Source organism: Mytilus edulis, chromosome 3 (genome assembly GCF_963676685.1).
Source record: "Mytilus edulis chromosome 3, xbMytEdul2.2, whole genome shotgun sequence".
NCBI lineage: Eukaryota > Metazoa > Mollusca > Bivalvia > Mytilida > Mytilidae > Mytilus > Mytilus edulis.
The window spans coordinates 67908238-67935790 of NC_092346.1; the positions used below are offsets into that span (position 1 = coordinate 67908238).

General features: G+C 30.9%; 2 protein-coding genes across 7 annotated transcripts; one reads left to right on the forward strand and one right to left on the reverse strand.

Annotated features, from left to right (window-relative positions):
* Window positions 1-1315: 1315 nt before the first annotated feature.
* Window positions 1316-20057, reverse strand: LOC139517210 (protein phosphatase 1 regulatory subunit 36-like). 6 transcript variants are annotated; one of them, XM_071307963.1, is made up of 19 exons: window positions 18735-18917; window positions 16518-16606; window positions 15897-15962; window positions 15399-15529; window positions 14648-14711; window positions 13607-13711; window positions 11813-11953; window positions 11338-11380; window positions 9959-10044; window positions 9427-9482; window positions 8912-8941; window positions 8449-8563; window positions 7835-7864; window positions 7223-7312; window positions 6752-6844; window positions 6347-6451; window positions 5492-5535; window positions 4974-4992; window positions 1316-2117 (listed from the first exon to the last, which is right to left on the reverse strand). In XM_071307963.1, the coding sequence occupies exons 1-18, from the start codon at window positions 18798-18800 to the stop codon at window positions 4982-4984; spliced, it is 1365 nt and encodes a 454-aa protein (XP_071164064.1). In that variant the 5' UTR covers window positions 18801-18917; the 3' UTR covers window positions 1316-2117; window positions 4974-4981. The 6 variants fall into 6 exon arrangements, with proteins under 6 accessions (XP_071164064.1, XP_071164063.1, XP_071164062.1 ...); XM_071307964.1 differs by lacking the exons at window positions 4974-4992; window positions 18735-18917 and adding exons at window positions 18214-18317; window positions 19964-20032 and having other exon boundaries at window positions 1322-2117; XM_071307959.1 differs by lacking the exon at window positions 4974-4992 and adding an exon at window positions 3259-3318 and having other exon boundaries at window positions 1322-2117.
* Window positions 20058-21932: 1875 nt separating this feature from the next.
* LOC139517211 (protein farnesyltransferase subunit beta-like) lies at window positions 21933-23529 on the forward strand. The gene has a single exon (XM_071307965.1). It carries the CDS (start codon window positions 21987-21989, stop codon window positions 23217-23219), a length of 1233 nt encoding a protein of 410 aa, XP_071164066.1. The 5' UTR covers window positions 21933-21986; the 3' UTR covers window positions 23220-23529.
* The last annotated feature ends 4024 nt before the right edge of the window (window positions 23530-27553 follow it).

A 27553-nucleotide genomic window follows, 5' to 3' on the forward strand; every position in this document is an offset into this window, starting at 1 on the left:
TATTCGTCAAACTTCCACTACATTTCATGTTTGTGCTATAATGCAACGCAAGAACGTCCTAATCCAAAGCAAGACAAAGGTTATATCTGGAACAAAATTCTGAGAAAATCCAAGGAGTTTAATTCGGGTCTGGATTGGTGAAATTGACAACTGTGAAATTCAAGCTTGAACTTTATGACATGGTAGGAAGTAAATCTGTAGATTTGTTCTTCTCCATAGCAAACTTATCATTTACACACCCTCCAGGGGCAAAACTTAACAATCACCTTCCCTTTTCACGAATGTGACCTACCGAATTAGACTATTCACCGGATTTGTAATAACATAAGCAACACAACTGGTGCCACGTGTGGAGCAGGATCTGCTTTCCCTTCCCTTCCAGAGCACCAGAGATCACACCCAGTTTTTGGTGGGGTTCCTGTTGCTTAATTAGTCTTTAGTTTTCTATGTTGTGTATTCTGTACTATTATTGTCTGTCTTTTTGATTTTTAGCCATAGCATTGTCAGTTTAGTTTCTATCTATGAGTTTGACTGTCCCTCTGGTATCTTACGCCCCTATTTTTCTAACTGTACATAATTAAACTGTCTGTTTCATTGGGCAGAAATCAAAGGAGCTTCAATGTACCCTGCATCGCATATATTCTATCGGTCCAAGAGCAATAACTTATAATAGATAATTATCTCTATTTCTGAAGAAGTCCTTTAATATAAATTTTATAAGAATCCTACAAATAATGTAGTTAAGAGAGTGCTTACAATCGAAATGTCTATCTAATTTTATTTCCATGAGCATAAGCTCTATTAAAATAGTGCTTTTCAAACTTGTCTTAGAAATTTCTAATATAAACCTTTGATTGATATTAGTTTCGCAAAAAATGCAAGTACGAATTGTGCCCATGGGAACACTTAAAATGCAATTTTATATAGAATTACCATTTCTAAGAGACATAACTAAAATAATCTATCAGCACTGTTTTTGAGATTATCTTGGACATTGCTGATATAAAACTTCAATACAAATTTCATCCAACAAGAAATGTATGCTTCAGAATAAATTCATCATAGATACCAGGATTAAATTTTGTATTTAAGTCAGACGTGCATTTCATCTACAAAAGACTCATCAGTGACGCTTGAATCCAAGAGTTAAAAGGCCAAATAAAGTACAAAGTTGAAGAGCATTGAGGACCAAAATGTTTCAGTGTTTACAATGCAATTTTCTATATAATTAATATTTCCTAGTGGCATTATTCTTTTTGATATGCATTGATGTGAAAATTGGGACAGCAATGCACAGATGAATAAAATAAACACATTAACATTTTTTTTTGTAATTTCTTTAAAAAACATTACATATAACAGAAACATACATACATAGAACATAATAATGGATGGTAAACTATAAAACAATATCACAATGAATAAAAATGTGTAAAATACAGTTCTCTCTCATTCTATCACAAACCCTGTCATGGTATATCACAGGATCTGTCTATATAGGTAAAAAATCATTCTATACAATGAAACCCTTTCTTGTCCAAAACAAGGGAAAAGCTATATCACAGATGCTTGTTAAAAACTTACAATAAAATATATTTCTATTGGCTACAATTATTTGTTCTATCCTATAATTATTTTATTTCTTTCAGAAAACATTTTAACTATGCTTTGTTTGAAACAATATAACTTCTTGTTTAAAAAGTAATCAAGTAATAATGTTATACCCCATATTTATGGGGGGAAAATCATTTCTAAAAACATCTGAGACTACATTGTAAAAAAGTACCTCAAACATAAATCAATATAACTTAAACTTTTCCTTCTATATAATCTTTTTTTTTAATAATTCTTAGGTAATCAATTTATTTTTTTTTAACATCAACAAAAAATGAATCAGAAATTACTTAACACTTCGAAAATACAAAAAAGGAATATGTCACTGGATTAGCTAAAGGGCTGTTTGCTATGGAAACACTCTTCCAATTCAAATATCAACTGTGAATTAACTATCCTGATTGGCTGGAAGAACTGTGCAATAAAACTTGTGATTGGTTAAAAATCTTCAGCATCCGCTGTGGCAGTAGATATAGCTGTCTGTTGTCTACTGACCCTTTGATCTATAATTAAAAAAAAAAGCAGAAATGTTTAACATTAAAAAATATATGTTCTTAAATTTTATTTTAATAAATCAATATGAATGTAAAGTAGTTTTCTTTACGGTTGGAAAAAATATATACTTTTCAAAACTTTATGGTAACACTAACCAAACTTAGAGCCATTAAAACCTTTAAAATAGAGTGCATGTGCCTTAAAATGTAAGATAGCTGCAATAAAATTCATACAGTACATAAAGTTGTTCTGAATCAACAGATATAAATCATTCCAAATGTCAGATTTTTTCCTTTAAAATAATAAGGTATTATCAAAATATTTCTTAGTAATATTTGATAGAAGAAATAATGATTTGAAAATGTTATGACTTCATGATTGAGTCCAAATCAAGAGCAAACAAGTACATTGGCAATGAAACTATGGCAATTTTACAAAAAGAATTGCTCTACATACAATTCAAAATACATTTCATGATTGTAGTTCAGATTTTGATAAAAAGAAGTATATTACATTTGAAAAAATTAAGAATTTTCATTTCTTGAACAAATGTAAAATAAAGCATGAATGCTTAGTATAACAAAAGTTAAAAATTGTTTAGGTTAAATGTTTATTTAGTTATATGTAAGTAAGAAATAAATTATTTAAGAAGAGAAAACTATGCATGCTTAAGTTTGGCATATTGTCTTATATTAAATTAACTTCAAATTAGTTACCTTACTTAGAAATTATTGTTAAACAAAAGTATAGCCAAGAACTAATTGAAATAAGACATAGTTGGGTTTTTGTTAATGTACATTTCTTAAAATTGGCTTTAATGATAGATTAAAAAAAAATCAAGATACTGTGGATTCATTTATTGACATGTAATGAAAAACAAATATTTTCCTGGATTTCTGATCTTGTGGTTTTGCCAAAGTCTGCATATAAGCCTAAGAAACGTTTGATTTCATTGATTGCATATTATTTGTATCACAATTTCTATGTATGGTTAAAAAGCAAGTACATTTATGTTTTAAATTCAAATTATTATAGTTAATATTTGAAAAGTCAGTTTAACTACTTTTGGAATTATTTTAAAATTAGTGTATTTTTGAGATAACTTAAACTATTAGTTTGATTGTTGTTCCATACTTGCCCTTCACTTACAATGGCCGCCTGGCCTATGTGATATTCTACTAAGTGTTTGTTTCCGAGCTACTACACGGCCTATGAAGCACAATACATATATATGGAAGCTTTTTTACAAATAATAAATACATTTTTTCTAACCAGATTGTATCTTACCAGTATATCTTATTCACATAACACTAATTGATAATGCCAAAATTAACCAAAAAAGAAATTGTTTACCAGGTATAATTATTTTTGAGATGATAACTTGTACAGGTAATTGGTTGTAAAAAAAATTTCTTTTTTTTTTTTAAATAAAATGATTTTACTTTTTTGCAATATTTATATAAATATATATGCCAATGAGACAATGACTAAAAGACATTTATATAAATAACAAAAAGACATCAAGAGGTCCACTATTAAAAAGTGTCTATATGGTATTGTTCAGTGGTTTCTGTTTTAATTTTTTGTTAACTTTTGCTTACAATATGGTAGTTTTAAAAAGTCTTTTTACAGTGACTTGACTGTTAGTGATGCTTTCCACCAATTGCCACTCATTCAAAATTTTGACCAAATTGTTCAACTGATCAGATTTCGAACAAACTGTTCAGACAAAATGTGAAAGTGCAAAGTGATAAAAATAAAACATACTTACAATCCTAAATGATTTTTGTCCACTTTAATGTTGTTGTGACAAAATCAGACTATCAGTTTGTATAGATATATTATAGTCATTTCCATGCTGAAGGTGAACTGTTATTATTTTGAATTGCTATAAAAATGTCCAACCTAAGCTTTCATATAGTTTTTCTTTCTAAAAGTATTCTGTATTCATAATAATCAGATATAATTTTAAATAAAACATCATATATTTAGTAAAATATGTGTGAAATAACAATACGTTATTGATAAGTTTCCATGGGGGAGATAACCTAAAACATTATTCTTTTGAATAAAGACTTTTTGAAGAAAAAAAATGATTATCTCCCCATGGAAACTTCCTACAAACATATTGCAATTTAACACATATTTTACTGAATATGAAATGTTTTAATTTACAAGATGTCTGATTCTTATGAATTTAGAATACTTTTTGAAAGAAAAACTACAGGAAGGCTTGGTTTGGACAATTTTATAGCAATTCAAAATAACAACAGTTCACCTTTAGCATGGTAATGACTATAATATACCTATACAAACTGATAAACTAGTATTGTCACAACATCATTAAAGTGGAGTTAAAGTCTTAAAGGATTGTAAGTATGTTTTACTTTATCACCTTGCACTTTCTGGCGTATATACAAAATTTAGTCCTGGTATCTATGATGAGTTTATTTTCATCACTTGGCTGCGGTTTTCTACAGCAGTTAGTTCAAATTTCTGACCAGTTGAACAATTTGATTTTAAAAAACAAATTGCGATTTGGTAAAAATTTGGAATGAGTTGCAATTGGTGGAGAGCAACACTAACAGTCAAGTCACTGTAATTCTTTTCTTCTCATAAATCAATGGCAGCAAAATATGCATTGCATTATTCACATGCAGTACTAACAAATAATAAGCATCCAACGTGTTTCAATGTGCTTCATGGTGCAAGTGGAAATCTCTCATGTCAGATAAAAACAAATAGAAACACACCAAATCCTTTTCTGAATAGGTGCTGACCATCTATGCAACATGCAAAATTCAGATATTTTTGAGACACACTTAATTGAGTGCTATTGACCCATGCAAATTTTCAAACCTTACTGAATGTCTTATAAACTTTCTGAAATAAAACTTATTTGTTAAGTTTCAATTTATTCTTACTATAAAATCATCTGTACAAAACAAATTCTTAAGACTAATTCAAAGGTTTTTTAAAAATTCATTCATAACACCCTTTTTATTTTTTTACATGATATTTAACAGATATTATTTTACCATTTGAATAAATGATTGTGATGTGGGAGAATACTATCCCCTTGCTATTAATAACTCAAATTGATTTGATGTATCACATGTAATATGAAATGAAAATCCCCGAGCACTGAAATTGAGTTTATATTCTTTAATGTTCATTTTATTGTTTAACAATTTTTGACAGCACAACTGTATGTATGCTTTGTTTTAAACAACATTGATGCACCATTAAAATTGACAGAAAAGAAGTTATTTAAATAAAAAAAATAAAAGTAAAAAATAGCTAAAACTATGCATTCCAGAAAAACTTCACTATTATTGCCATTAATTTTAAGAGAACACAATCATTCCAGAAAAAAACAAACCTGGTGGAGGTTGTGGCTCTGCTTCTTTAGTTTCTTGTTGGGTTCTAAAAAGAAAAATAATAAATGTCAAATATCATTATTTAAAACACTCAATATTATCTTTTTTTTATTGACACAGCAACCATGACTTTATTCAACTGATTTTTATAGTTTGTTCTTATTTTGTACTGTTACACCACTGTCCCAGGTTAGGGGAGGGTTGGTATCCCGCTAACATGTTTAACCCCACCACATTCTGTATGTATGTGCCTATCCAATAATGTAATTTGGTTGTTTGTTTGTTTATGTGTTGCATATTTGTTTTTGTTCAATTTTTGTACATAAATAAGGCCATTAGTTTTCTCGTTTGAATTGTTTTATATTGTCATTTTTTGGCCTTTTATAGCTGACTATGTTGTATGGGCTTTGCTCATTGTGAAAGGCCATACAGAGACCTATTGCTGTTAATTTCTGTGTCATTTGGTCTCTTGTGGAAAGTTATCTCATTGGCAATCATACCACATCTTCTTTTTTATAAATAAGTCACTTAAGAAAAGTTTAAAAGTTTCAGAGTTGTTTTCTGCTCTTTGGTCAGGTTGTTGTCTCTTTGACACATCCCCCATTCCATCCTCAATTTTAAGCAGAGAGAACTGAAGTTACAATCAACTTATTTATAGATTCTAGGTAAAAATGGTGTTATTATTAGTTTAATGTAAATGTTTTATAAACAGAACATAACACACCCTTTTCCATATTGTTCAGGGCTGATATGAAGCTTGCATTTTGATTGTCAATATATTCTTTGTTGATTGAAATTGAATCAATTTCCTGCATGTTATGAAATAAGAAACCATTACAAAAATAGCCAATACAAACCTTTTTGAACCATCCTCCTCATTTTCTTCATCTTCATTTTCCCCACCAACAGGCATCAGCTTATCTGCACTATATAAATTCTTTGGATCTCCTATAATACCCACCCTGTAACAGAAAATATCTTCATTTAATATACACTTTCTTTTCTGTTTTGAATTACATATGTATTGATAAATACAATATCATTTTTATTTACAGATCCATTCAATCCATTTGCTGTGAAATGTGTATATTTGTTGATAGACATAGACAAATTCATAAGTCCATCTTGATGATTGGAAAACTATATGTCTTTAAGTTTCTGGCCCAAATTATACATATATATCCTTAAACTAATTTACATTGTCATTAAAACTATCATTCAAAACTACATACATAAATGAGACAAATTGGTGTGATACTAACTTAAAAGTTTTCTTTTCAATGATTTGGTCCAGCGTATTGTCTTCTGAGTCCATTTCATCTTCACCTTCCTCTCTCCCTATTTTTGATAAGGAACTGAAATAATGAAAATTAATCATCACTCTTTAATGATGAAATGTGACTGAATATACAGTAACAAACACAATAATGAGATGACTAACAGAGGCTCCTAAAACATTGCAGTCTGTATAAAAATTGTCTAACATGAGAAAGATACACTCCAGATGTTATCAACAAACAATGAAAGCTATGCCTATCCTATCAACAATAGTATTTGAAGAATCTTTAGTCACACATCAACAAACTTTTTTTTATTACATTTTATTTGATTTAAATTTGAATTTTCTAAATTATATAAAAACAACTAAATTCAAATATTGGTGCATAAGAAGACCCCAATGCAATAAGCTTATTTCTGTAACAGCTTTTAAAATAATTTATATATTAACTTACTTCGGAGATAATGGTCTTGATCGTCTAAACAGCCACTCAGAATTCTCACTTGCAGATGGTAATACTGCAACTAAAGCTGGGGATCTTTGACTGCAAAAAAGATATTTTACCAAAATAAGTATTTATAAAAATGGTAATTGATTTCTATAACCTTGATGTGTTGAATCACATCTGCTTTTTTTAACTGTTAGTTCTCTGCACAATATTTAACAAATGATATCTAACTTAAGGACCATAAAAGTTGATTCTAGTTAATAGTCATGTTCTACATACTCAAGTCAACAGTTTGTTAGGAGTACAGGAACTCAAACTGAGTTTTTTCTTTTTTAAATCCTTGGTGTTGTAACTAATGATATTTAAAAACTGTTCAGTTATTCTGTTCTTTTAAAGTTCATCTGAGCCATATATACTTTCAATGAATAGTTCATCTTTAAAGGAAGAGATGAGGAAGTATCACACTTCCACCTGTACCAAAAATGTCTCCCCCCTCTTTTTTTAAATGAAGAAATGAGTCCATTCAAGAATTAGTCATGACACATTTATGAAAGAAGAGTAATGTTATTTTCATGCAGGAAGTGATATGAGATTCCTGCTGTTGATCTTAATACTTACTGAATAATTGACTTTATTGCTGGCCGTCTCCTGAAAAATATCAAAAATTAAAGATTAGGAAATTATAAATTAGTGGGATTTAAAACAATCTTTCATGTGTAAAAATGTACAGTCTCAAGTTTGCATACATTTTTTATTTTATCCAGCATAATGAAACTAAGAGGCTCATTTCTTATAGAGATATGAAGAATACAATTCATTTCCGGGATTAAACATCACATTTACATTGACTGCACACTGAAACAATAAATGGCACCTGTTATCATAAAAACTTCACAGGTATGCTGCCCATGTCATACTTTTTTCAGGTCAAAGAGTGAGCCATTTTGATATAAAAATTGGAAGATGTGGTATGATTGCCAATGAAAAAAGGGCACTTTTCAAGAACATCTTGGATCTAATTTTGGTTCTCTTCTTTAGAAAATGCACCATTACCATATTGGTAAAGGTACATGGGAATCCAAAGAAAGCTTTTAATTGTGTCAGCACATAGTGTCTAGTGATGAAAAACATATTGTAGCAAAACAAGCAATTTGCATATAAGAACATGGCCAAACTAAAATGAAAAGTTGAAAGACAAGGAAATATTTCTTTGAAAATACTGGATTACTCACGGGTGATTCCGTCTGTATTCAGCAGCATTGAATTTGAACACTTCTTGTAAATCTGAGATTCCTTTCCTTTCTTGGAGTGGTACTTCTATTTCTCTAAATTCCTTCAAAGCTTTTTCTTAGAAAATAAGATAAATGTATGAAGCTTAAAGGTAGGTATGATATTTACCCTTACTCCTTTACATTTTTTAACAAGTATATATATAATATAAATCAATCACATCCTGATTTTTTATTTATTGAAAGAAAAATCACACTATGAAGGTTAGTTTCATTTTGTTGTTTACTAATTGTTTATCATGTCCTACATGTTTTAGACAGTCAAAGCTTATTACTATCATAAGTAAAATCATTTAGCAGGATCAGCAATTCAATTTAATCTATATATCCATGATATAGAAAACTAGTAATAAAATGGATGAGAAGTCTAAATGTAAATAGAAAATAAAAAAATCTTATCACTTACTTATCAACATGCTTGACCTCTGGTCTTTTGCTGTAAAACAAAACGAAGTGTTATTATTAAAGAAGTATATAAATTGAAACAAAACCCTACTTATCCTTAAGGAATATCAAAATTGAACTATTATTCAATATAAAATCTAGAATAATTCTCTTTTTGACTGTGTTGTCAAGAACTTAAGTCAATTAATATCATTGCATGACATATTTATTGTCTATGGTAGCCAGTTTTCCTACCAAGGAATGTAGTTCTCTCTAAGTACTCTCTATTCCTCTATCAATAAAGACTGGCCACCACTATATAGCCAAGTGGTGGTAAATACCAACAACCAATCAATCACTGCATGAAACTGTACATAAATTTATTAAGTTAAGATAAGAATCCAAAGAGCTAAATCAAGACAGTTCCATCTTTAAAATAAAACTTATCTAAGAAAACTCACATATTTTATAAGATTCTTATTGACAAATAGGCTACAAATGAAATTACTGAAGTACAATATCATATCAAAAACTTACGATCTGGTGTCTGTTTCACTCTAATAGCTGGATTGAATGTATCTGACCGCAACATTCTGTAAGAAATAAAAACATAAATTGACACTTATCTATGCAAAAATAGTTAATATATGTAATGTGAACATCTGATCTATAATATCATAAGAATTCAAGGGATGCTGAAATAAAAATACATGTTTTTTTCTCATAATCACAAAACTTAGATCCTGAGGAATAAAATATCTATAATGTACATATTTTATGAAAGATAATGATGTTTTGATTGTTGTATTTTGCTTCTTTCAAATGTTGTTTCATTCAAATGTGAACTATAGAAAGTTTGTTTATGGGGGAAAAACAATGTTTTTCAGAAGAACAAGCAAGTAGAAGATGCACAGCTACACAGTGGATAAAAAATTCTGCCAGATGTTGTTTCATCTCTTTTTAAACTGTACAAGATGGTTTACTATTAAATACTCTTTTGACAAAATTCAAATATATTATTTACAAAATAATGTGACAGAAATTGAATAAACAATTACGATAGACTTACCTTCCAATTTCCTTTCTTATCACATCCTGAGGTAGTTTTCTTTTGAATGTGATATAGACAACAAACAGGCAAAATTTATATAAAACCTAAAAAAAATAAAAACATATATCATATATATTCTATTTTATATCAATATAAATAATACTCTATCATTGTTACATAAGTAAAACATACAAAGGTTGTTTAATAAAAGAAACATCCTCTGAAAGATAGATCATTAGTGTGTGTGTAGAACATTTCTTCATTTCGTAAGATGTATTACACTTTTCACTATAATCCTTCAGTATCAAAAATAATAGACCACTGTCGAGTTCATCCGTCACCGGCAAAAACTCGTCAATTATGCGCGCCTTTATGACGTCATTTACCAGATAGAGGGGATCGCCTGTATCCCTGCACTATTTACGTTCATCAAGCGTCTTAGTGATCGTCATTGTACAGGATAAACTAGAAATAATGGTTGTTTTGTAGGTACTTAATGACAATTCCCTTATGACAGAAGTGCTGATTGTCAATTTTGAGAATTTAATTTGCTGAATAATTCGTACAATATAGAATTATAGTTTTCCAACCACTCGCTCAACATTAAAACGGAAGTGACGACGCCCCTAAACGCACAAATGACGTTCACTAAAACCAGAGTTTTTGACGGAAATGCATCGAACTCAAAAGTTGTCTATTAACCTGATATAATAATGTATGTTTAAAAAAATTCATTCAGGATTTTGTCAATGCAATATGAATAAAATCCGAATAAAGCTTAAATGACAAAAATATCTTTATATATACAACCTTTCATCTTTTCTATGAATTTTTTTCATCGTGAAAAGTTAGTGAAAACATTGACCACATGATTGAAGATGTGTATTTATTGCAACTAATTGGTTATTACTAAATACATCTAAAACATTGTTACTAAATTTGGTGAACTAAAAAAAAATTCAAGAGAAATTTATTTACATGACTTTTCCAAATAGAAAAGTACAAATATCAATCATTACAAATAAGTTAAAGTTTGGTTTTCTATCATACAACTACACCAACAAAGTTATAAATGTAACTTGCTGTGAAGTCAGCTAGAAAAGGTAAATTGTGGTAAAGTATCTGTACAACTTAAGATGGTAAACAGTATTGCATTTTTTTCTAAGAAATAAACATGTTGAAAAAGTTTATGTTTAATGCAATTTTAACAAACTATATGGTAACTCATTGTTTACATTTTCAAAAACACTTGTATGCAACAGGGACAACTGTTTCTTACGAAACAAAACACAGAAAAGGTTCTGAAAAAACACATTTTTGGAACTAGCAGAATACCAGGTTTGGTGATATAGGACATAATATAGAACATATGTTAACATAACAAGAATTTAAGTTACCTCAAAAACATGTCTGTCCCGTAATGTAGCTGACACCCTTGATCTGAAAAAAAAAGCAAAAATATGCATAAAAACAAGAAAATCCATAACACTGAACATTTTTTGCCCTTCAAATTAAATAAAAAGACAGATTAATATTAATCATTTCATTATCTTAAGAATAGCTTTCTGAAATTGTTTGAGAAGTGATATTGTAACATGTTTATTATAAGCATAATAAGCAAATTTCAGAAGTAAAACCTTTTTTTTCACAGCATTCAGATAAACATAAAATACACTTCCTCTGTAATTTTTGTTGTTGCTGAGAATAGTGTTTGGTCTATATTTTTTTTTCTTTTCTTAAACATCTGAATTAATGGAAGGTTCCAGAGTATGAATTGCCGTTTAATCTGTAGGAATTTACCAAAGAAATTAAATTTAAAAACTGAATACAGAATAGGTAAATTTTTCTATTGTTTGCAAAGTGTGAACCTACTTTCCACATGACATGTGATGTTCAGATTCCATCCCTAATCCTAGCACCATTATTCCATGTGACTGACCAAGCATTTTCTGTGCAATGTTAAGCTTTTCACATGCAGCCTCAAATTCTTCTCTTTCCTTTATACTCGGCTCTCTGGAAAAGTTGGAATGGTTGATGTTTAATAGACAGCTGCTTGGTATATTTAGGTAAAGACTAAAGTAATTTGAAGGTTTAAAATTCATTGCCTGATAAGTGTGATGCAACATGCTTCTCGTAGACAGTGATTTAAGAGATATCTCTTTCCCCAGTCTAACTAAGTTGTTATAAGACTTTGGAGAAATTAATGATTAAGAGTTATATCCCTTATAATTACTATTTGAAAAAAATAAGTTATTTAGGGTGCTATAAACAGTTTCATATAAAAAAAACTAGGGGTTATTCCCCAACTAAAAATAACCATGGAGAGAAACCCCTGTTTATTTACTCAATTGGTGAAAAGTATCATGTTTTTTGTATTTGATTGTGTCTTCATGGGTGTGCACATGACCTGGTTTCAAGTTTTTTATGTTCAAATTATACCTTTTTTCCCCTATGTTCATTGGATGGATTTCTTTTAATATATTAAAAGTACACATTACTTTTATTTCATTATAAACTAGAAAACATTCTGATTCCAGTGATATCTAGTTTTTACAAGTATCTTTATTAATCAGTCCACCACTAAGGGTCACTTATGCATGGTCCCTCAAAATATGACGTCATAGAAAAAAATTTGTAAGGGTTCCGCGGAACCCAGTGTCTCCCCTACTCTTTCTGTTAATGGCAGGCTCAACAAAAATGAGGAAATAAATCAATAAATTATTCCTGTTGATACTATCTTTTGATTATAAGAAGCTTCTTTCCAAGTTTGGTAAAAATCCAGGATAGTTTATGAATCTAATAAATGTTTAAAAACTTTAACTGCAGACTGAATGTAATGTTAACTAGAAGAAAGCAATATTTCCTTCTAGATACTTGCTTTTGATCATAAACAAGCTTCTGTCCAAGTTTGGTTCAAATCCAAAATAGTATAAGAAAGTTATTTAAATTTTAAAAACTTTAACCACAGAGTGAATGTAATATTTCACGGCAGAAAAACTAAGTCAATAGTATAAGAAAGTTATTTAAATTTTAAAAACTTTAACCACAGAGTGAATGTAATATTTCACGGCAGAAAAACTAAGTCCTTTTAAAAGTAAAATAGCAAAAAATTGATTTATTTTTTTACAAAATTAACTTCTGGATACTATCTTATGGTCATTAGCAAGCTTCTGTCCAAGTTTGGTACCAACCACAGATAGTTTAAGAAAGTTATTAAAATTTTAAAAACTTTAACCACAGAGTGAATGTAATATTTCCAGGCAGAAAAACTAAGTCCATTTATAAGTAAAATACGGAAAAAATGAAATTTTATTTTTACAAAATTTACTTCTGGATACTATCTTATGATCATAAACAAGCTTCTGTCCAAATTTTGTAGAAATCCAGGATAGTTTAAGAAAGTTATTAAAATTTCAAAAACTTTAACCACAGAGTGAATATTTGTGGACGCCGCTGATGACGACGACGACGGAATGTAGGATCGCTTAGTCTCGCTTTTTCTACTGAAGTCGAAGGCTCGACAAAAACTGTTGATTACACCCTTAATGAGCAGACCTATTCATTCTAACTTTATTAACCTACATTGTAATAAAGTCATACATGTATTAATTTTTGTGATTAAGAGTTATGATAGTAAGACAAACCTTTGGTAAAGGAACTACTTACATATATCCTGCTATGTTTTTAATCTTTTCTTCTCTCTCGAGCTTATCAATGAAGCAGTGGAAATATATTAAAAGATGCATCAGAAAATTGTCAAATTCTTCAGCACTACAATAAAAGAAATTAAAACAGATAAAATCATTAGAACCGTAGCTAACTAGTAGTTTTAGAAATTAGATAAAAGTTTCAATTTTATGGTTAAAATATAATTATGTAAGGTTATTCTCAAAAATTAATTTGTTAACCCCAGTTAGGACCTTTTTTTTAAATAGGTAAAATGTTGGACAACTTTAATCTCAATAGACCAGCTTCATTTTTACTCACTGTTAAAATAGTAACATCTACAAATGTTTTACATTATTAAATTCCCGACAACTTATATATACTAGTATAGATGTAAAGGGGAACAACTGCAATTTGTTAAATAAAAGTTTGAAGTTCTTTGCAACGTACCATGTTGGATTAAAAATCTTTCAAAAAATATATACAAGAAATTTTCATGAACAAATAAATTCAATAGACCACTTTCAAGTTATGTCCTTCACAGGAAAAGCTCTTCATTTTTGTGTGCGTCTGTGACATCATTTACAAGGTAGAGGGGATTGCGTGTATCCCTGCTCTATTAAAGTTCATCAAGGGTCTTCTTGATCATCATTATGCAGGATAAAGTAGAAATAATGTTTGTACCATAGGTATTTAATCAAAATTCCCTAATGACAGCAGTGCTGAAAATCTATCATGAGAATTTAATTTGCCGAATAATTCATGCAATATAACATCACATTCTTAAACAGCTCGATCAACATTGGAAGGAAGTGACAATTCCCTAAAGGCACGCATGATGTTTTCTATAACAATTTTTTTTTTTAACAGAAATGCAGTGAACTCGAAAGTGGTCTAACAACTTTCAATTTTGCCAACACACTAAGATGAGGAGAGACAGAATGTTTGATGAGGGGGGAGACTGAGCATTGATGAGGAGAAACAAAGCATTCAATGATTAGAGACAAAGTGTTCAGTATAAGTATAAATCCTAAAACTTACTGGAATATGCCATCAAATGTGACTGGAACATTTTCTCCCTCCAAAAGAGACCCATGGGCTACCTCTGAAAAACATAGAACTCAATAATTAATGTGTATATCTCAACGGAAATGTTCATTTTTTTATTTTAGTAACTTCATATGTACAACTTTGAGTATGAGTATGCATTTTCTTTGGCATAAAGATACAATAAAAATGAGCTTGCCTGTCGTCTAGCTAACATCTCAACAACAGATTTCATATTAAGAAATTCTATCAAAATGACTTCATTTTTAGATAAAATAATTTAATTTGCATTTTATTTATGTTTGCTCATACCAGAACAAGTATTATGATATAAATTAAGTAATTATTACTTAATCCTGCCGGCAAAATGGTGATACAATATCTTTTATCAGATAACTATGATAACTGCAAAGACTGAATTGCCCTTCCCTTTTTATTGAATAGGTTTTTAAAAATCAAAGAATTTCTCTTTATTCAGCCCTAATATTAAAGCTATAACAGCTTTTGAACTAATAGTAAATTAAATGGAAATACAAAAAGTAAAGCGTTTTATTTTTTATTTTTTAGATTATGAAAGTAAATACACTACAGGATGTCTTTTTTGTTGTAAAAACTGAATTCAAGTCTCTATTTAGTCTACTGATAGACTAGATGTATCGCTTATCAAATGACTGAGACTCTTATTGGTAGTCAAGGTCATAAGTACAAACAGTTGCCTCAGTCAGCATCACAGAAATCTACAAACCTTTCACATCATCAAGTGTGACAGTATCATGTTCACTGGAGCTTTTCTTAGGAGGACGTGGTGACTTAGGATGGTTGCCTCTTTGACTTTTCCCTCTAAGACCATGTGATTTGGCCACACTAGATGTAACTCTATAATGACAATATGATAAAAATTCATAAAATTTTAAAATATTGCTTACAAAATATATCAACATAAAAAGTTTTAAAAAAATGATCCTTCAAAATTCGTGAGTCAACTAGAAAGGGTTGGTTTTTTTTGCATTGATTATTTTACATTACAACTAGGTTTAAATGCATTCTAAAACAGTAAAGTATAATAGGCAAATATGTTATGCACAATATATTACTTTAAAAAACACACATTTAAAGATAGTTCAGGTCAAGTTTGGTCAGAAATGGCTGCTATAGGTTTCAAAGAAAATTATTTTCTTTTGAAAAAGTAAAATAGAAGAGTGATAGCAGTAGCATATTGTTTTTGTTTAAGATATATGCCTACCTTTCATTTCTCTTATTGCTTTCTTTAGCTCGCCTGTTCTTATTCTTATCTGCATTTGGGTTATTACTGAAAAATACATGTATCTTGCAAACAGCACTTCATCAAGTTATAATTGAGCTTTTTTTCCCCGTAAAATTGTAATTATTAGTAATATCCTAATATTCAAACAGAATTATAAGATTTTTACTCCTATCCTATTCTGAGCAGGTGAATATAAAGGTAAGATGGCTGCTCTGGCAATGTCACTGAGATTTTTAATGTAAAAAGTAGATATAAGTCAATAACACAGAAAAATCAAATATCAAATGTGAAAAAAAAATCTGTTATAAAATTTGTTTTGAAGGTATATATTTTCGGGTTGTTGTCTCTTTGACACATTCAATTTTATATAACTGCAGTGTTATTTTTAATACACCTATTTACAATGATAAAATTAATTAGTATTGTATTGAATAAATTGGTAATGTCTGTAGGAACTCCACAAATTTGTTTTGTAAAATTTTGTTAAACATGTTCTTTTGCAGCAGATGTGGATAATAAACGCTACTTTTTTGGTGTAAATATTGTCAAAATTTTACTAATATATATCTTTTTTAAATTTCACTAAACTATCTCAAATACCTGACAAATTCTAATACAGGTATTTCATCTTTACGCTCTGAGATTTTGAACTCAAATCTACCACTAGATGGAATGGATGGCATAGTCATCTGTATAAAAAAGTAAATGTGCATTACAAATGATAAATAGAATTCAAATGCATTGTATGATTTAGAAAATTCATAATATCTTAACTGGATTTTGCCGTGCACTTTTTTTCGTCCCTGCAGAAGATGATAAAATTAACAAACAGTTGAGTTTCCCTTGATATGGTCCACTCAGGTACACAGTTTAAATCACCAATTATTGCAGGGATCTCCATGGCCTGTTTAATGATGGCGCCTCGCCATCGTTCAAATGTCTTGCGCCATCGTCAAATGTCCCGCGCCATCGTTAAATTGTCTTCCGCCATCGTTCAAAACTGTAATCGTTTTTATAGCTCGGCGCCATTTTTTTAAGCAATTGTAATCAAATGCATGTAATTGCATAACCCTAGGCTTTTTTATATTATAATCAAATACAGTTCTAACGCCTAAGGGATATCCGAATTAAGATTGCTAATCACTTGCACCTGAGCTTGTACAGGTAAAACAACAAATCAGACAGGAGAATACTATCTGAAGATAGACGATTCATGTGTCGAATTATTCAACTAAGTTTCCGCAAATACTTATGACAATTTACAGTTACAAAGAAATCAGTTTAACAAGTCGAACACGCGCTTTTATTTTGACTTACACAATCAGCATTCCCCTTTTTTAAGTACACAATAAGATGTAAAACAGTAATTATTATTTCATCGCAAATAGCTCGAGTACTGCTGTAACAATAATATAGAATTACTTTAAAAGTTGAAAAGTGAAAACTTTATATTTCCTGTAAAGAAATATCGTATCGTAATTCCGTAATTCATTTCGTAGATTTTAATCAAATTGATACATCCCTGTTTCCGGTTTATTCAGACTCAAAAGATGCATGTTGCATAGCACCAATTTGATAGATAAAGTCATTTAAAACCTTTCATTTGTCAACATTTGCTTTGCAAATCTCTTTAACCTTTTACATAACCCCTACGAATCGTTTTGTTGTTGCTGCAAATTAGCCATACCGGTAATGCCTAATGGGTTCATGACTTCTGAATTTGACAGTGTACGTGAAGCTCCAAATGATTTTTAACCCCCATAACAATTACCAAAAATAGCAAGAAAACTACATGGGGACCTTCATGACAGCTTTGGTCATTATCTTCTAAGGGGGGACCATGAAGGCTTGGCATTTGAATGGTTACAAACGGCAATTATTGAAAATATTTATACTTCTATGATGAAAATTCAAATAAATATAATTTAAATAAGCAATGAATTAGCATGTTCACCATTCCTTATATGGAGGGATAAAATACTTTCGATCACGCTACACTGTACAGAGTAGACACGGTGTGTGATGGTGAAAGTTCCTCCATCATTCAATTTTCATTCATGGAGATCCCTGTTATTGTCAGGTACATTTGTATCTATTGTCCATATCAATCAATACAGCTCACTTCTATACACCTTATCGCTATTTGTCCGCCATTGCTGGAAATCACACATGTTCCCGTAAAATTTTGACGTCATAATACACAATGTCTGACGCCACAATGGAAAAGTGATTGTTGTTGACGTCAAAAGTTCAAGCGGACGGGTCAGCCGGGAATAGCGATAAGGTGTATTATTACCTGTAGGGAAGTTCTCAAACCTGTTTCCAAACTTAGTCTATTTTGGCACCTTCTGGAGGAATGAAAAAAAGTGCACAGCAAAATCCTGGTAAGTTTTTATTTTTCTAAAACATAAAACATATTTAAAATTTATTATTCTTGGGCATGCTATATGCCTTAAAATTTTTACTGATTTTAACAAGATGCTTAAAGAACTTTTGTGCTGCATGGTTATATATTGATATGAACTCTTGCTTTATATGTTTAATGTTGTGTGCATGACTTGATATGTATGTTTTGTTTTACTTGTTATGTCGGGTTTAAAAGCTCTTAAGTTCAGAGCTTATATTTGTAATTGCTTGCTTATACGACTCTAAATAAACCTTTATGTATTATGTCTTCGATGCGCAGGTTTGTCTGTACTGAGAGTAAATTTTGAGGTGAAAATACGGCCATTTTAGCCAAAGGGTCCACATGAACGTTAAAGTACACATAGATTTCAATGTGAACACTGAATATACGGCGCAGCCAGTTATCCTTACTGGATCAACTCTTTCTGTTTTAAAGATCGACTTTGTTGCCTTTCCTTTGATTGAAACAGATGCCATATTTATGTTATTATTTGTAAAACAGCTCTGGAACAAAGGTGTAAAACGAGCTTTAAAAAAAAATCAAGGCTTGTCCTCCATTTTGAAGCTATCCAATGGCAACAACATAAGGGAAGTAATTCAGCGGATTTTTCAAACAAGGGAAATAATTATGCATACGGTCTAATGACTTACCGAAAAGAAGTAATTACGATAGAGTATATCTACGGGCCGGAATGGGGACAGTTTCTCGGTCTAAATTAAACTGAAGACCATTATTATGGAATAACTTAATTACCACATAGTTTTGTCAGGAGATTATAAAAAAATTAAATTAATACAAATTTGATTATACTAATATCTTTATTTAAACTGCAACTACCTGTGTTTATTCCTAAATATAGTAACATATATAGCTATATTTTGTATAATGTCAATTTCACTGAATGGAGCATTTTCTACAAAATCAGGGGTCCATTAAGGGATGAAAATAAGTTGACATTTGTGTAACGATTTAAAACGCTATCAATGTATTAATTTAAGTTGCAGTATAAAAACAATATTAGGTCAATGTCATAAAAATATAAACTGTTTAAAACTCGCCGCAAAACTGGGGAAGGGTGAGGTTCTTCCCCAGTTTCTCAGCCTCATACAAAAAAGTTTATATTTTCATGACATTGGCCTAATATTGTATAGGCTATGAAAATGATGTGTTGGTTGGTCTTTAAAAATATTTTGTGCTACCCGCTAGTAAAACAAGATTTTGACTGATATCATGCTCTGAGCTATTTCGGATTAGTAATGCTTGTGCACTATAAGACAGATATTTCTTTTCGTTTTGAAGAATTATTTCTCCATAAGCCGAGACAATATATGATATTTCTGAGCGTCTCACTTTATAAAATTACTTTAAAAACTCTTACTGGTTAATTGAATCAAGAAATATACAATTTCCTTGATTAAATATGAAAATAAGTTGCGGCAGGTCAATTATCATACATTTTCTTTCCTACTGTATATTGTTTATATTTGTATAAAAGAAAGATATACATTAAGCTGTGGCACTGACTAAATCATTCGAAATGTTTATTCAAGACCCTTCATGCATATATTAAACAAAAATTAGCCCTAAAAATAACATGAAATGAAATTAAGTAATATGTATAAACGTTCATAAACCTCACCTTTTTTTCGAAATTTTTTGAATCTATACTCATCGTGCTAGTTGTTTCTAGTAGGAATACATTCTATACAATTCTTATTATACGAATATGTGGCAGTTTTTAATGTTAATAATGATATCTTTTTAACTATCAACTAGACAGATCGTATCTTATTGTTAGATAAATGACGGTTTAAAAGATTTGTTTCTTGTATATTATTCAAACATCAGTTATTTCTTAAGGTATACGTTACAATATTCTATTTAGTGATTAAATTGCTGTTTGTAAATACCGAAATCATCTACGTTTTATACCAAGGAATTTATGATTAGATTGGTTTTATACTAAAAAAAATTAATACAATATGCTTTATTTTATAAGCACTCCGTCACATTGACATGGGAAACAAGAAATAAATACATACAAAATACAATCACATACAATCAAAGAAATAAATAAAACAAATTAGAAATGAAATATATAAAAAAAAAAACAAGAATGTGTCCCTAGTACACAGATGCCCCATCCGCACTATCATTTTCTATGTTCAGTGGACCGTGAAAATGGGGGGAAATCTCTAATTTGGTACTAAAATTGGAAAGATCATGTCATATGGAACATGTGTACTAAGTTTCAAGTTGATTGGACTTCAACTTCATCAAAAACTACCTCGACCAAAAACTTTAACCAAAACTTTAACCTGAAGCGGGACGCACGGACGGACGGACAGACGGACGAACGCACAGACCAGAAAACATAATATCAACAAATGGTGCATAATTACCTTACTTTATATTATAATATTTTATTTAACTTTGAAACGAATAAAGATACATTTTTAAATACATTAATATTAACCAATGATAACTAGAAGTCCTTTCATTTTTGCTTCACTTGGATATTTCACATAGTAGTCTGGAATGTGCTGATTTCTGATATTTTTTACTTACTAATATAGAATTGCATTTAAATAAATAATGGTATTCATTGCAAATTGCAGTTAAACACAAATTACATGTCTTCTCGACTTTTGGAATATTATACCATCTACCCCGCTCTACTGGAATTTTTGCATTGCATCATCTTAATTTTGAAATATATTGACTTCGATTGGGGATAATTTTACAAGATAGTTTTTTTAAGCCAAAGATTGTTTTAAAAAGTCCATAAAATTCTCCTATGGATGAGTTGTCAATTTGACTGTGCCATTGTTCAATGAAAGAATCTTTAAGTTTTCTTTCAGTACGATTTTTAGTTGATTTATATCTAATGGTAATTGCTGAGTCCAAACATAGCTAAGTCCGGAATTGTCTAGAATCGATTTAATATAATCAATCCAATTGAAAGTGTGAGTATAACGTATTCAGAGATCGATATTTTAATTAGATTGGGTCTAATCACAAGTACTAATTTAGCCTTAATCCGTTATCTCATCTTTAAGTGCTTTTTACTAATTATACCTCAAGCAGATTACGACATATGGATTTGAAAGAGATTGTAATAACATAAAGCAGTCTTGAAAAAAATATGAAATAAAGTCACAGAAATCAAGTTACACCATATGATACCGCATTAAAAGGCGATGACATAGTCATAAAGTCCGAGTCCGTACTTGATTCATCGGTGCTTGGGGACAGAATTCTGTTGAGTTCCCTCATTATCATAAATCTGAGATTTTTCAATATAGATCACTTATTTGTACCATACATATACTGAATATACCATGCATATGTTGACTTCAAGTTACCATGCATATTTTTACTTCAAGTTAAATATGCATGTTTACTATCAACTTGAATTTCGACGCTCCATAGATTATTTGAACTTTAATCTATAATGTAAACATTTAATGTTTAACGTTTTACATACGTTTAACCATTGTATTGAGTTGCTCCTCTATTGGAAATGTAAGAAATCCAACCTATTTATTTATTTATCATTGGGTACGAGTTTGGAAAGGTACGAGTTGTCTTACACCCGTCCTTATTAATAACTGGTTTCCGGTTAGGGTATTCGTTACCAGAAATTTCTTCAAAGTACAAGCATGGATCAGTCTTTTAGATGCATTTCGATAGATTCTGAAAAATTCAATGACAACAGCATTACCACCAACACTTCGGAAGAACAAAGTTCCGTAGAAGAATCTATTTCACAATTTTACAAGAATTTCAAATCACGAATAAGTTCCAAGGAAGAAATAGAACCAGCTGCTAACAGTCTCCCAAAATTAAACAGAGATCTCCATTTATCATACTTAAAGAAAGGTTTACGAAGTCTCTCCGAGTCATACGAATGTTTGGATGCCAGCAGACCTTGGCTTTGTTATTGGATAGTACATAGTCTTGAGCTGTTGGACTATCCCCTGTCTGATGATGTTATTGCTCAGGTTGCTGTGTTTTTATCCAAGTGTCAGTGTGATACAGGTGGCTTTGCTGGAGGTCCTGGTCAGTCTGCACACTTAGCACCTACTTATGCAGCCATAAATGCCCTGTGTATTCTAGGAACAGAGGAGGCATATAAGGTTATAAATAGAAATACCCTCAAATCATTCCTTATGAAAATGCGTACTGCTGAAGGTGCATTTAAAATGCATGAAGGTGGAGAAGTTGATATACGAGGAGCTTACTGTGCAGCAAGTGTTGCAAAACTAACGAACATTATAACTGAAGAAATGTTTGATGGAACTCCTGAATGGATTGTACGTTGTCAAACTTATGAAGGAGGATTTGGTGGGTGTCCAGGTATGGAAGCTCATGGAGGATATTCATTTTGTGGTCTAGCAGCTCTAACCTTATTAGGCCACACAAAACTTTGTGATATTGATAGAGTGCTTAGATGGACCGCTAATCGTCAAATGAGATATGAAGGTGGATTCCAAGGAAGAACCAATAAACTTGTTGATGGTTGTTATTCATTTTGGCAAGGAGGAGCATTTCCTTTGATGCACATGATTCTATCCTTATCAGAAAATAAGTCTCTCAGTGCAGAAAATTGGTTGTGCCATCAAAAAGCTTTGCAAGAGTATATTTTAATATGTTGTCAGCATCCAGGAGGTGGATTGATTGACAAACCGGGCAAGAACAGAGACTTTTATCATACATGCTATTGCCTGAGTGGTTTGTCGGTAGCACAACATTTCGCAGGAGGAAAGCTCGGCCATCTGACTGTTGTTGGACATGAAGAGAACCAGTTGCGACCTACTCACCCTGTGTTTAACATTTGTGTAGAAGCTGTAGTTCACTCTTCTCTGTATTTTAGCAAACTTCCGAAAGTTTGAATTCACTAGACGTAACAAGTAGTACTTAGCTTCATTATGTTCACACCTAACATGTAGTGCTTTAATAGCTTCATTCTTTTCATGATATATGTACATGATGCGATGTATATTCAAAATATATATGCCTTTACTACACAAATTACTCTATGTTTATAAATGTTACAAAATAAAAGTACTCAGACAATAGGACCAGCTCAGTGACCAAAATATTAACATTTTGCAAATCACTGATTAAATACTTCATATGTTCAAAATCTATATGTATTGTGAAGTTTTTGTTGTAATATACATAATAAATGTAGTTTTATAAGTCGCTAGATTTCTGTTACTGTATACATACATGTTAAATACTATATTGTACTACAATGTATGTCATATCATGAAGAGAAAAAGGCTTTTTTGAATACAAATTAACTTACAAATATATTAACATGTAAATGTACACATTAAGTTTATCTCAAAATTTAAAAAGTTATCCAACCAAATGACAATGCCAGAGTACTGGTGGACTAAGAAAATTGTATATAATTTACCTTTTCTATCATTGGCTTACAGGAGAATTATCACAATATAAAAGTTCCTTCTTAATGTTTTCAAAAATATTATTACTTCCTTGTTGATGAACAAAAGCTTATTAGTCATTTGACTGCTCCAGCACATTAATAGGCTTGTGTGAGAGTACTTTTTAGCTCACCTGGCCCAAAGGGCCAAGTGAGCTTTTCTCATCACTTGTTGTCCGTCGTTGTTAACTTTTACAAAAATCTTCTCCTCTGAAACTACTGGGCCATAATCATCATTGGGGTATCTAGTTTAAAAAATGTGTCTGGGGACCCAGCCAACTAACCAAGATGGCGGCCATGGCTAAAAATAGAACATAGGGGTAAAATGTAGATTTTGGCCTATATCTCTGAAACCAAAGCATTTAGAGCAAATCTGACAATGGGAAAAATTGTTTATAAGTCAACTTTTATCTGATCGATCCTATCTGCCCTCACATTTTCAGATGGATCGGAGAATCCGTTGTTGGGTTACTGCCCCTAATTTGGTAATTTTAAGGAAAATTTTGCTGTTTTTATACGACCGCAAAAATTTTAATTTTTCGTCGTATATTGCTATCACGTTGGCGTCGTCGTCGTCGTCCGAATACTTTTAGTTTTCGCACTCTAACTTTAGTAAAAGTGAATAGAAATCTATGAAATTTTAACACAAGGTTTATAACCACAAAAGGAAGGTTGGGATTGATTTTGGGAGTTTTGGTCCCAAAATTTTAGGAATTAGGGGCCAAAAAGGGCCCAAATAAGCATTTTCTTGGTTTTCGCACTATAACTTTAGTATAAGTAAATAGAAATCTTTAAAATTTAAACACAAGGTTTATGACCATAAAAGGAAGGTTGGGTTTGATTTTGGGAGTTTTGGTCCCAACAGTTTAGGAATAAGGGGCCCAAAGGGTCCAAAATTGAACTTTGTTTGATTTCATCAAAAATTGAATAATTGGGGTTCTTTGATATGCCGCATCTAATTATGTATGTAGATTCTTAATTTTTGGTCCCGTTTTCCAATTGGTCTACATTAAGGTCCAAAGGGTTCAAAATTAAACTTAGTTTGATTTTAACAAAAATTGAATCCTTGGGGTTCTTTGATATGCTGAATTTAAAAATGTACTTTGATTTTTGATTATTGGCCCAGTTTTCAAGTTAGTCCAAATCGGGGTCCAAAATTAAACTTTGTTTGATTTCATCAAAAATTGAATAATTGGGGTTCTTTGATATGCCAAATCTAACTGTGTATGTAGATTCTTAATTTTTAGTCCCGTTTTCAAATTGTTCTACATTAAATACCAAAGGGTCCAAAATTAAACTAAGTTTGATTTTAATAAAAATTGAATTCTTTGGCTTTTTTGATATGCTGAATTTAATCATGTACTTAGATTTTTGATTATGGGCCCAGTTTTCAAGTTGGTTCAAATCAGGATCCAAAATTATTATATTAAGTATTGTGCAATAGCAAGAAATTTTCAATTGCACAGTATTCAGCAATAGCAAGAAATCTTCAATTGCACAGTATTGTGCTATAGCAAGAAATTTTCAATTGCACAGTATTGCGCAATAGCAAGAAATATTCAATTGCACAGTATTGTGCAATAGCAAATATTTTCAATTGCACAGTATTGCGCAATAGCCAGAAATATCTAATTGCACAATATTGTGCAATAGCAAGAAATTTTCAATTGATTGGAGTTATCTTTCTTTGTCCAGAATAGAAATTGAATCAACTTAAATCATTGTTTTATACAATATACAATGTATATTCACTTTTACTACCAACTGAAAAATTAAAACAATCTTTACCATTCAGTAATATCAAGCACTTTTTGTTAAAATTGAGAATGGAAATGGGGAATGTGTCAAAGAGACAACAACCCGACCAAATAAAAAACAACAACAGAGGGTCACCAACAGGTCTTCAATGTAGCGAGAAATTCCCGCACCCGGAGGCGTCCTTCAGCTGGCCCCTAAACAAATATATACTAGTTCAGTGATAATGAACGCCATACTAATTTCCAAATTGTACACAAGAAACTAAAATTAAAATAATACAAGACTAACAAAGGCCAGAGGCTCCTGACTTGGGACAGGCGCAAAAATGCGGCGGGGTTAAACATGTTTGTGAGATCTCAACCCTCCCCCTATACCTCTAACCAATGTAGAAAAGTAAACGCATAACAATACGCACATTAAAAATCAGTTCAAGAGAAGTCCGAGTCTGATGTCAGAAGATGTAACCAAAGAAAATAAACAAAATGACAATAATACATAAATAACAACAGACTACTAGCAGTTAACTGACATGCCAGCTCCAGACTTCAATTAAACTGACTGAAAGATTATGATTTCATCATATGAACATCAGGCACAATCCTTCCCGTTTTGGGGTTTAGTATCATACCATCATAACATATATGAGAAGAACATAACCCGTGTCATGCCAACAACTGTTTTTAGAATAAATGTGTTTAGTTCCGATGCAAAGACCTTATCAGTGACTCAATATTAACGCCAAAATATGCAATCTTTAATGACTTGACAACAGTATCGTAATTATATCCCTTCTTAATAAGTCTATTCAAAGGTTTTGTAAGTTTCTGAGGTGAATACTGACACCTTTGTGCTTTATAAAGAATATTTCCATAAAAAATTGGATGTGAAATACCTGAATGATTAGAAGTCTGCATGTTATCAGATGTTTATCAGATGTTGTTTCGATGGGTCCTTGCTTATTTTTGTCATAAATTGTAACTCATAACAATACAAAAACAGGTCCGCAATAAGTGGTGCACAGTTAGTCCCCATTGGAATTCTGATAATCTGACGATATACGGAATCCCCAAAGCGAACAAAAATGTTATCTAGTAAAAATTCAAGGGCATATATAGTATCAAAGCATGTCCAATTAACATAGTTTTTTTGTTTATTGCTACTAAAAAATGACCTAAAAGAGTTTGAACCTATATATTCACATTCTGATTTTTTGAATGCCCATTTAATTAGGTGTGTGAATTTTTTCTTAATGAGAATGTGAGGCAATGTGGTATACAGGGTAGAAAAATCAAAACTTTGAACAGATTCAAAATCACCAATATAAGCATGCAATTTATCAAGTACTTCCAACGAGTTCTTGACACTCCAAAAGTAATTTATTCCACAATTTATTAGGTCTTATTTGAACAATTTATTATAAGGTTTTTAATTGTACCAAGTGTACTGGTAAGAAGAATAGACAATTTAGTAGTTGAACAATGGCTTAAAGACGAAATAAATCTATATTTGTAAGGGGTTTTGTGTAGCTTTGGAAGCCAATACATAGTTGGGACTTTCATTGTATTTGGCTCTGCTTGTAAAGCGGTGGCTAAAAGTTTATGTTTGTTACAGATTTCGTTTTCTGAAAATGGAGTCAGTTGGAATGTTGGTGAATTGGTGATTTCCTTTTTCAGAACCTCAATGTAAAATTTTGAATTTTTCTCATTTCAGATTTCATAAATAAAAAGAAAATTTCTTCAAACATTTTTTTGAGAGGATTATTATTCAACAGCATAGTGATTGCTCAAAGACAAAAAAATTACTTTAAGTTCATTAGACCACATTCATTCTGTGTCCAAAACCTATGCTGTGTCAACTATTTAATCACAATCCAAATTTAGAGCTGAATCCAGCTTGAATGTTGTGTCCATAAGTGCCCCAACCGTTCAGGGTTCAACCTCTGCGGTCGTATAAAGCTGCACCCTGCGGAGCATCTGGTTGGTTATTATCTTGAATATTATTATAGATAGAGATAAA

Bases quoted from the DNA above. Each gene is read 5' to 3' on its own strand.
- LOC139517210 (XM_071307959.1), bottom strand. From the start codon at position 18,800: ATGGCATCTGTTTCAATCAAAGGAAAGGCAACAAAGTCGATCTTTAAA. The intron at 13,712-14,647 runs GTAAGTTTTAGG...CTTTTATTGTAG, and splicing joins ACATTTGATGGCATATTCCA to TGCTGAAGAATTTGACAATT. The intron at 3,319-5,491 runs GTTTGTTTTTTT...TGTGCTTCATAG, and splicing joins AGAGCCACAACCTCCACCAG to GCCGTGTAGTAGCTCGGAAA.
- LOC139517211 (XM_071307965.1), top strand. From the start codon at position 21,987: ATGGATCAGTCTTTTAGATGCATTTCGATAGATTCTGAAAAATTCAAT.